At 38.2% G+C, this 11,582-nt stretch overlaps 1 protein-coding gene across 1 annotated transcript; it reads left to right on the top strand.

Annotated features, from left to right (window-relative positions):
- The first annotated feature begins 1,574 nt into the window (after positions 1-1,574).
- LOC104229663 (protein MODIFIED TRANSPORT TO THE VACUOLE 1) lies at positions 1,575-10,018 on the top strand. Its single transcript, XM_009782342.2, has 5 exons — positions 1,575-1,912; positions 5,075-5,812; positions 7,407-7,562; positions 8,178-9,143; positions 9,659-10,018. The coding sequence occupies exons 1-5, from the start codon at positions 1,706-1,708 to the stop codon at positions 9,698-9,700; spliced, it is 2,109 nt and encodes a 702-aa protein (XP_009780644.1). The 5' UTR covers positions 1,575-1,705; the 3' UTR covers positions 9,701-10,018.
- The last annotated feature ends 1,564 nt before the right edge of the window (positions 10,019-11,582 follow it).

Here is an 11,582-nt window from a genome sequence, read left to right as displayed (position 1 = left end):
ATATCTTGGTATTGGAATTCCTCTGCGAAATTCATTGTACCTAGCAGCACTTCTTTCTCTGTCCCTATAAACTGCCATATATCCAAACATAATCAATTAAATGTGTGAAAATATAATTTTGTGATTTTATTGTGGTAAGTTAAGTCTAAAACTTGAAGTTTCCCAGTTACAACACAAAAACTTCAGCTCTAGAGCTGAAGTTTTCAGTTACAACACAAAAAGTTCAGCTCCCCGGCTACTAGAATGCTGAAGTTTTGCGTGATTGTCTTTGCTACTTCAGCCCCGTGTGCTGAAGTTATGCGAAAAAGCGGGTACACTTGCAACTTTTTTTGCAAAGCAAACACAAGTTAAAATATGACACAAAAAGAGAGTATAGATGCAAATGCCCCGTAATCAAACTATCGTTGACTTAGTATGATAAATTGTTGCGTCAGAGGGATATGACTATACATGAAGCCCCTTAATTGAAAGAATTTGCAAGAGAAGAAAATATTGTAATTAGTACGTACTGTAATAATATTTTGCTAGGAAAATTTCCAAATTTTGGGTGTGTTTGGTACGAAGGAAAATGTTTTTCATGGAAAATATTTTTCATATAAAATGAGTGGTTTTATCACTTATTTCCCCTTGTTTGGTTGGTGAATGGAAAACTTTTTCCGGAAGATATTTTTTAATGTTTCGTTAGAGAGTAGAAAATATTTTTTTATGCTATTCTTCTCACCCCCTTCCCCAAGTACCCATGTTTCCTTGCCCCCACCCCTCCCCAAATAAATATTTTTAAGACTCTATTTTCTTCAACAATTTAATTATTCTTCTAAAACTTCACACAAATACTCCATAACTATAAAGAAAATACTTTTTTTTGGTTGAAAAAGAAAGTACTCTTTCTACTACATAAAAATAAAGTAGTCATTTTATTAAAATAAAAAATATATATTTTATACATCATAAAAAGAAAATATTCATTTTATTGAAATAAAAAAAATACCTTTTCTATATCATGAAAAGAAAATACTTTTTTTGTTGAAATAAAAGAAATACTTTTTCTATATTATGAAAAAAAAGTATTTTTTTTAAAAACATATTTTATGGAAAAAGATACTCATTTATTGAAATGAAAAAAATATATATCTATCACATGAAAAGAAAGTACAATTAATAATATTTTTATTTAGTATGAGGTAGGGAGCGAAAGTGGGGAGGGTAGGGTGGGGTTAGTTAGGCGGGGGTATGAGGTGAGTTGGTGGGGATAGAGAATGAAGCGGGGAAGGTTGAAAAATAGTTTTAGAAAATATTTTCCTTTCTCTTGTAAGTAAAATAAAGAAAAATAAGTTGACGAGTAAAATATTTTTTAAAATATTTAATACAACCAAATATGAAAAAATTGAAAAACATCCCAAAAATATTTTGCTATGTACCAAACACACCCTTCATTTTGTAAAAATGTGCAAGAGGACAGTCTCTTCCTCTTTCTATTGCCTTCCACGTTCACTTCTCCCTACCCACACAACCCCCTTTTCCTGGATCCCCCGCTCCCCCACCCCCCAACCCCACCCCTACCCCTTCGGAGCCTACAAGATTTTCTTTTTTTTTTTTTTGGGTCAAAAACCCTAACTGGATTTCCATCTCAGGTGATCCACAATCTAATCTGAAATTCAACAAACTTGGCAGTGAAACAATCAAACATTATTGGATTAGATAGAGAATGGATTCGAGCAGGAGGGCGGTAGAGTCATATTGGAGATCGCGGATGATCGACGCAGCGACCTCGGATGAGGATAAAGTGACTCCTGTTTACAAATTGGAGGAGATCTCTGAGTTGCTTGGATCCTCTCATTCCAGTATTGTTAAAGAAGTCTCTGAGTTCATCCTCAAACGTCTCCAACACAAATCCCCTATTGTCAAGCAAAAGGTATTCCTCTTTTTTTTTCCTTCTTCCGCTTAGCTAATTTAGCTCGTTTTGTTGGTTTTGTCCTTTCTTTCGGATGTCTTTTTTCTTGATTTTAATTGGGTGTGTGTGTCTGAGTTTCTGAATTCAGAAATATTTTGATGGATTAATATGATTTGAGTTCGAATGAATAAGAGGAAAAAAGAATTAGGAAATGGATATGGTGTGGCTGTAGTTGTGGTGTTGAGTTGAGTTGGATTGAAAGGTAACCCTTTTGTTGCGTTTAGCTTATGTAGCTGATTTTATTGGGTTCATGTTATTGGAATCCGGTGCATTTTGTGATTGATGTGGTCTTGAGTCCTTACTGCATCAGATGAAGGGGATGAAAGAGAAGTGAAGTGATTATGATGTATCCATTGGTATTGGGCTGAGCTACTTCTGGTTAGATTTACCTTTGTCATCTAGTGGATTTTGTGACCCCTTTTTTGAGCTTTATGTCATGACCCGCCACATCATCATGCCACGTAGGTGCCACTTGGCATATATTTTTGCCATATGGAATGGTTACATAAGTTGAGGACAAGATCTTGATGGAATATTCTAGAACTATGGAGAATTTCCTTAGAAAAATTCTAGATATTTATGCATTTGTAGGAAGGTTCTAAAGAAATATAGAGGTTTCCTTAGGAAGATCCTAGAACCCTATAGAATTGTTAGGAAAGTCCTTAGAAGAATCTAGTTGTATAGAATATTCTAGAGAAGGGACGTATTTGTAAATATGAAAGGACTTGTAGAACAATTATAATTTACATACTAGCCCCTAGGTGATTAGTATAAATGGGGGGCATTCATTTGTAATTCATCAACCAAGCTAAACTATCAAGTTCTCTCTAATACAAAAGCTTCCTTTGGCAATTCTCATGTGTTCTAACATTCCTTAGCGATCTTGAGTGTAGTAAGACTGACTTGGCATAGCAAGAACGTGAGCAGGATGTGCAAGATCGTGAGCGAGTTGTCAAGTGCCGCACGTGCGCTTAGTTTAAGGCTAAGTACGTGACAACGTGGTATCAGAGCAAAGGTTATGACTAAGGAATGTTAGAAAGAATACAAGAGATTGCTAGAAGGAAGTTTTGTAGGGAACCATGGTCAGAATTACCAAGGGCTTGGTACTTGCAGAAGGGATCAACGTGAAGGTCCCTAAGCGAAAGCAGTATCGCGGTGCACGGGACGTGCGTGAGGTGGCAAACTGGTGGAAGCTAAGGTAGCTCCGACAGAGGCCACAATTCGGGAGTATGTGCGCGAGTTCACTGCCTTAATGCTGTAAATTCGGTCATTGTCCGAGGAATATTCCCTCTTCTACTTCATGGATGGGTTGCAAAGTGGGGCAAAGCGGAAATTAAGAAGATATCAAGTAGCCAACGTGAACGGGGCTATCGGAATAGCCTAGTCATTTGTTGAGTTCAAGATGGAGTCTGCCAAGTCCAAAGAAGGCAACGCCGAGAGGTATGAGGGAGATCATGACGAGGACAACGGGAAATGCATAGCCGAGGTATACAAGTATAATGGCAAGGGGCCATCCCATAACGGACAGGGGTCCAAGAGAAACGACAAGGGGCCGGAAAATGGTAGGGAGTACGTGCCTAAGGGAGGGTGCTACTTCTGCAAAAGGTCACATCGGGCAAGTGAATGCCCAGAGCTGGGGAAGCTTGCAGCAATGATAGGGAACTTTGCTCAAGCACATAAGGATGACACAGGGGGAACCGCCTGAATTTGAGGGATGCGCTTGGAATCTAAGCCGAAAGTAGGGGATTCCAAAGCCTATCTTGGCACCATGCAAATGGAGCATGGTGGCAGCAAGAAAAGTTGGACGGACATAGTTGAAGAGGATGGCGAGTTACAAAGTGATGGCATGCTATCAGACTCAGACGATGCACCAAGCAGAGGGTTCAAGTTTGCCAATAAGGCTGGACCACGGAGGGCTTCCAAAATAGGAAGTGGAAGCATGGACCCGATGCTTAAGAAGCTACTAGACTTGGTTGAGTCATGGGAAGATTCAGGCCAAGAGCAAGGAAGGGCATCCGATGGGCGGGGGATCGAGGCCATCATTGCTAGCCGTCCAAAGTGCAAACGAGGCAAAAAGAAAGGTGACCAGTACCTTGTAACATGGGAAGTCGAATTGCTTCATAGGGCATCATGGCTAATGGACAAAGATTTCCGACGATGCCAAGGCAATGTGCGCGCGTACGTGTCGATGCTTTGTGCCGAGGGCGGCACAAAATTGAGTGGGGGAGAGTGTCATGACCCGCCACATTATCATGCCACGTAGGTGCCACTTGGCATATATTTTTGCCTTATGGAATGGTTACATAAGTTGGGGACAAGATCTTGATGGAATATTCTAGAACTATGGAGAATTTCCTTAGAAATTCTAGATATTTATGCATTTGTAGAAAGGTTCTAGAGAAATATAGAGGTTTCCTTAGGAAGATCCTAGAACCCTATAGAATTGTTAGGAAAGTCCTTAGAAGAATCTAGCTGTATAGAATATTCTAGAGAAGGGACGTATTTGTAAATATGAAAGGACTTGTAGAACAATTATAATTTACATACTAGCCCCTAGGTGATTAGTATAAATAGGGGGCATTCATTTGTAATTCATCAACCAAGCTAAACTATCAAGTTCTCTCTAATACAAAAGCTTCCTTTGGCAATTCGCATGTGTTCTAACATTCCTTAGCGATCTTGAGTGTAGTAAGGCTGACTTGGCATAGCAAGAACGTGAGCAGGATGTGCAAGATCGTGAGCGAGTTGTCAAGTGCCGCACGTGCGCTTAGTTTAAGGCTAAGGACGTGACATTTAGCTTCTCTTACTTTTGCTGGTCACTACTTGCTTTTTTCATGTGGGTTTGAATGATTTTTATCTTGGTTTTGTTAGCTTAGTGTGAGAGAAATTTGAGATACAGAAGCATGTGATTGTTGATTGATATGGTTGATTTTGAGCTCTATTTTGTACCCCAAAAAAATGAGATGAAAAAGAAGTTCTTTAGGGAGAAAGCATAGATCGTTTGGGGCTCTTGCGGAGAATTACATTTTCTGTTCGCAATCCTCTATTAAGGCTTTTGTAACTAATAAGAGAATGTCAAGATCTTAAAATGTAACTTATCGGACCCCTTTCTGCTCTATGCAGGCTCTGAGAGTGATCAAGTATGCCGTCGGAAAATCTGGTGCTGAGTTCAGAAGGGAGATGCAAAGGAATTCAGTGGCTGTACGTCAGTTAATTCACTACAAGGGCCAACCGGATCCGTTGAAGGGTGATTCACGCAACAAAGCAGTCCGTGAAACAGCACAGGAAGCATTATCTGCTCTATTTTCTTCAGAAGAGAGTAAACCTGCTCCCACAGAAACTCTTAGTGGTCGAATACAAGGCTTTGGTAATACCAACTATGAAATGCCATCAGATGATAAGAAGTCTTTCCTCAGTGAGGTTGTTGGTATTGGAAGTGCGACCATAAAACAAGGACTTAATACTCTTTCACAATCTCCATCCCTGAAAAAGAATGATACTGGAAATTACAGGAGTCCAAATCTTCAGAGATCATTGACAACAGAAACTGACTACACAGAGAGATATGAAGGGATTTCTTCTCACTGTGACGGTTCTCGGTTTTCAAGAAATGCTGCTTCTGGAAGTTGGAGTCAAGATCTTCAAGCATCTCAGACTGAAACATCCAATGCAGATTCAGGTTTGAGTTCTGGTGAAAAGACCCGAGAAGAGAAGTTGTTAGAAACTATTGCAACATCTGGTGGAGTTCGTCTGCAGCCAACTCGGGATGCACTTCAGGTTTTCCTTCTGGAGGCGTCAAAATTAGATGCTTTGGCTTTGACTCAAGCCCTTGAATCAAAACTGCAATCACCGTCGTGGCAGGTTTGTCCTTATACTATTTTGCTCTTCTACGGACAGATAGTTACTACGGTAAAGGGTCAAAAATACCCCTCTACTATTGAATATTGTTTAAAACTACCCTCTGTCATACTAATCAAGCAAAAATATCCCTACCGTCTTACTATTGAACAAAAATAGCCCTATCTTAACGGAGGTGCCACGTGGCAGCAATCTGATAGAATTGGTCCAACCGAACTTTTTGGTAAATTTACCCGGCCCAATACCCTTAAACCCACCTTAAAAAGGACCTATAGAAATGACACGTGGCTAAACAACACCAAAACTAAACATAAAAAAGTGGTTTACTTCACCTTTTACACCAGAAATTACCGCCGGCAACCAAAGCCATTACATTCCGGCAACCAACCCCTACACACAACAAACATAACACATGCTTAGTACTAGAATCATTGCCAGCAGCTAAACCCATTCATTCCTAAGCCCTACATCCAGCATTCTTCTAAATTGCCTCCGACAACCAACAAATCGGGAGTAAAAAGTGCTCCAAATGAAGATGTGGATCGAGAGGTCTCTTCCCATTGCTTGGATACTGACATCTCGGATTTCAGTTCATTTCAACCGTGGGAAGTCCTTCAAAAATACTCTGAACCTTGTTGCCCGTGAACAGAAACTCTAACAAGCCTCATCCGATTGTTCTAGCAAATTTTGCTCCATCAGGATTCTTCCACCCAGTCCAGACTCCCCACTTTGTGAAAGCTCATATCATTTCACTTTTCAGATTCCATGAATCTAAAAAACAAAATCCGGCAAACTTGACATCGGCGGCCATGGAGGCTCCGCCCATTCTTGGCCAAAGTTTGCTATTAAGTGAAACAATTAGTGATCTAATTTTGTTCAAAATTCTTTGTTAGGACTTATGACTATGATGTGTGAGAACTATATTGGATAATGGCCAAAGTGGAGCAGCAAATTACAGATTTGGTGGTAGTAACTTATCCAAATTTTGAGGATAGATATGGTTACCATTTAGATTTGAGAAGATGTTTCCTCTTTTATTTGATAGAAGAATTGGGTTTTGATTTTGTTAAACAACATATGTGTTTGGAGAGGAAAGTGTGCGTTGGTTGTTATGGCTTCATAGGTGGTGGAGTTTAGGCGGATGTGAGTGCAAAGGAAAGATTAAAAAAAGAGACAAACGAAAAAAAGATTTTGACTTATTTTTTAGCTAGGTGGTAATGGGGTCTTTTAAGTGTTAAGCGGTTTTTTTAGGTGTGTGGGTCGGGTAAGTTTAGACTAATTGTTGCCATGTGGCACTTCCGTTAAAGTGAGGGTATTTTTGTTCAATAGTAAGACGGGAGGGGTATTTTTGCTCGATTAGTATGATAGAGGGTAATTTTAAACAATATTCAATAGTAGAGGGGTATTTCTGACCCTTTTTCGTAGTTACTATGGGAAGTGTTTCATTGTAATTGATCTTCTTTATGTAGAAACTTAAGCCATTTTCTTTTTGGCACTGGCATCGGCGCTTAATCTCTTATTTAAACTGATATACTGCTGATTAATGTTGTGATCAAAATGGTTCACATATTTTTACTTGGTCTGCTTTTTTTGCCAGGTTCGTGTGAAAGCAATCTGTGTCCTCGAGGCTATCTTGAGGAAAAAAGATGACGAGCACTTTGGTATTATGGCATCTTATTTCAATGAAAATAAAGATGTTGTGGTGAAATGCTCTGAATCTCCCCAAGCATCATTAAGAGAAAAGGCAAACAAAGTAAGATTTTCCAAGATGAACACACTGCAATTCCTTGCCCTCCTCGAACTCCTCCAGTGGAGGAAACACATACATATAAATATAAATGCAAAGATTTATGTTTATAAAAAGAGAGAGAGTATATTATATGTGCACATGAATTCTACAAGGTTCGTGGCACAAGGTTTTATAGGTCCTTGCTTTGATTCTTTCTATTTGCAGTTACAAAATTACATGACCTCATTGTTCTGCTAAGCAAAAGTGAGAAAATATGACATATAAAGCTGTCGAGCCATAGTGGAAGAATTAGAGCTGATAAGACCTAATTTATTTTTAAAAAAATGAAGGGAAACAAAGATGAGGAGGGGAAACATTATTCCATGATCATCCATTTCATTCACCATTTTGATTCTGAGAATTACAGCTTTGAACAAGGTCGCCCTACGACAGATTTAGGTCTAAGGTGTGAATTGTGATATTTCAACAAGTTCTCTTGCGGAGTTGATTTGTACTTCTCTCAGCTTCAGAGGGAAATGAAAAGAAAAACTTTTAATGTGCATATCTTGGCATCTTGCAACAAATTTATGATTACATTATGCATCTTCCCTATTTAAAGTCATCTGATGAATATGGCAGGTCTTAAGTCTTCTGAGTGATGGACAAACAGCTGATTCTGTGCCTCATGTAGATAGGTTAGCAAGGGCTGGTACCCCTGCTGTTCAGATGCCCGACTTGATAGACACAGGTAATTCTGATGATCTGTTTGGAGCAGATGATTTAGCAAATATGCAGAGTGGTGAAGGGATAAAAATTGCATCCACCTCTGGCGCCCCTCTGGTTGATGATCTATTTGGAGACAATTTGGGTGGCGGCGTGACTTCCGGCCAGCAGAAAAATGATGATGACCCCTTTGCTGATGTCTCATTTCACACCAGTAATGAGAAGGCGCCGCTTGAAGCTGATCTATTTTCTGGAATGACATTTGACAAATCAGATGCTACTGAAGTCCATTCGGCTGTCAATAGAACTGGACCTGAATTGTTTGACATCTTTGGTCCCAGTGTTGAAGTTCCCCAGGAACCCAATAATCCTAGAAAGGAGATTCATGATTTAATGAATAGTCTTTCTTTGAATGGGAATGACTCATCTAAGAAGCAGAATGGCAGCTCAAGGGGAACCTATCAGGATATGTGTCAAGAGTCCACTATTGATCCTCATCATCAGGCTTCGAATGATGCCTTGAACAGCATATTTTCCTCCCAGGCTGGTGGAGCAAATTCAAATCCCATGTTTCCTTTGGGTGCTATGCAGTATAACTTGCCTCCTGGCTTCGTATTGAATCAATCATTTGCTCCTCAGGCTCTAAACTATAATGCCATGGGTAACATGTTTGCTCAACAGCAGTTCTTTGCAACACTTTCCAGTTACCAGCAATTAGCTACCATGCACCCATCCACTAGTGCTAGTCATCCTGCTGATTCTGCTGGAGGTTATGGTTCAGCTCTTCCCGATATCTTCAATCCTAGCATTTCTAATCAAGCTCCTACTTCCTTGATGAACACTTCAAAGAAAGAAGATACAAAAGCATTTGATTTTATCTCGGTAAGTTTGGTCCTTATGTACTTCAATTTTTCTATTATTACTTTGAAGATGCATTGAATTGTGACGGCCCTAGTGTGTCCCTGATTTTGAAGGTATGCCATTAACAATTATTCCTTTTGTTTATCTATTTTATTTGGCCTAAATCTTCCACCACCCCCCCCCCCCCTCTTCCTCCACTCCAAAAAGATGAGGTCCTCCGCCTTTATTCTTGTGGTGATAAATGAGGTCCATTGCATTGTCCTTTTCCAGGCCCCCAGTCATGTAAAGATTAGATGGACTTGGAAATACTCTGGCATCATAATCAGCTATTCCTTTTCTTTTGATGTACTCAGATATCTCATTGTAGGGCTTCTCAGTGCTTCATCTTTTTTTGTCAATGTTGTGAGCAATAACATTTCTCAGTTCTGATTGTGTGCAATAGCATCTTTTCCAAATTGAGAAGACTAGAAAACTTCATATTAGGACTGTATGACTCTAATTTTGTTGCCATGGTGGATTCCCCGTGTTTTTTGCAGGATCATTTGGCTGCAGCTCGTGATCCAAAGAGGGTGATTTGAGTGGTTATAGCTCAAAGCAACCCAGAGTATGCTGCTTATAAGATATAGCTATGCACAATTTGAAGCAGGAATTTAATCTGTAAAGGTTCTTTTGAAGCAGTGATATCAATGAGAAAAAAACAAATATTTTTTTCCAATAATGATTAATTCTGCATGTGTTAGAAAACAGTGTATTGTTCAGAATTAGCTTTATCTGATGAACAGAAGTTTTGGTCTCCAGTGTGGAAATGGAGTTTGCAAAGGTTTAGGGGGCGTAACATATTGTACTGAGATGAGGATAATTATTGGACGACGTTTGCTGTTTGGTTTTTTGTGCTAGCCTTAAATTTTCAGATTTTGCAACTGTGCACTTCATTGCGTCCCTCTCCCTCTCTCGTATTGTTCATGTAGCAAAGTAGAGGTGAAAATAGCATCGGTAAATCGAAAAATAGCCGGCAATTACAAAGTCATTGAAAAATAATTATTATTTTACTTGAAACACGAAAAGTTCCAGCATAATATGCTGGATTATGGAGCTCATACATATAAACTTCTATCATATTATGTTGGAATTTTAGCAAATTATGAAATTCCAGCATATTATGCTGGAATTTTCTGAATTTTTAAGAATATTTTGTTTAGAGTTTATCTTTACATAAAAAAAAATAACTAAATTTTGATTACTTTGAAATTATGACTATTTTTCAATTACTATTGTAAATTAGGGTTTTTTTTTTTTTTTTTCCAAATTAAGGCCTAATTTATGAATTCAACCTAGTCCCCGACACCCCTCGCCCATATACTTTCTTTGCCCTTTTTTTTTTCTTTTTCTTTTTCAGGTTATCCTGGTAAGGTTTGTCCCTAAAACATATTTATTGTAGTGGGTAATACAGAGTTGCTCTTGTGAATGCCAAACACTCGTGATAATGTTAAATGCGAGATTTGATAAAAAAACAAGTCTCTTTCAAACAATTGATTAGGAGCCTCATCGTAACACAACATGAATGTGGATGTGTAGATATCATTAAACCAATGCGATTTTTGTTTAGATTTGAGTATAGACAATTTATACTTTTGATTAGAGACATACCAGCAATAGTGTAGTTAGAAGGTGTCATAAAGTAACTACTATACTGCAGAGAACATCCTACTTCTCTCTGCAATTTCCTCATCCCCATTCCCCAAGTTACAAAGGGGTCGTTTGGTAGGGTGCATAAGAATAATGCTGAATATGGTGTATTAGTTATGCTTGCACTGGTATTAGTTATGCTTACATATTTCTTATCCATTGTTTGGTTTGATGTATTAAAGCATTGCACAATTTCATAAAGAATTGCTTGTTTATAAAAATACCCTCAAAACCAGTCCATCACTCTAAAACTTTTTAAAAGAAACATATGTTGAGAAATATTTTTATATGAAAAAGTTTAAAAAAATTATTTGATTTGTCTACCTATATTGTAATATAGAACTAAATATTTATTTATAAAAAAGGAAATATGCTAAGTATTATTTATTTACTAGAGATATAATTTTATTTCTCACTATTTGAATTATTTTAAACTTGCATTAATATAATAACTAGCATATTTTAATCAAGCATAAATTTTGAAGGACAATTTTGTCTTTAACTAAGCTAATGCATGCATTAAAACCCATTGCATTGCTAATACCATGGTTTTCTATGCATTAGTTATGCATAGGATAATACCAAATAGGATGTATAACTAATGCTTGCATAACTAATGCATTGGTTCAAAATGTCTACCAACCAAGGTATTGTTAATACACAAAGCTAATGTAAGCATTATTTTATCTAATGCATCCTACCAAACGACCCCTAAGAAATTAACTCAGTTGACTACTCCATCCCAATGGGTCGTCTCTTTAATTCCCCCAAACC

The sequence above is a fragment of the Nicotiana sylvestris genome, chromosome 6 (assembly GCF_000393655.2).
Source record: "Nicotiana sylvestris chromosome 6, ASM39365v2, whole genome shotgun sequence".
NCBI lineage: Eukaryota > Viridiplantae > Streptophyta > Magnoliopsida > Solanales > Solanaceae > Nicotiana > Nicotiana sylvestris.
Note: the sequence above shows the minus strand (reverse complement) of the source record. Positions and strands in the feature narration are given on the sequence as shown.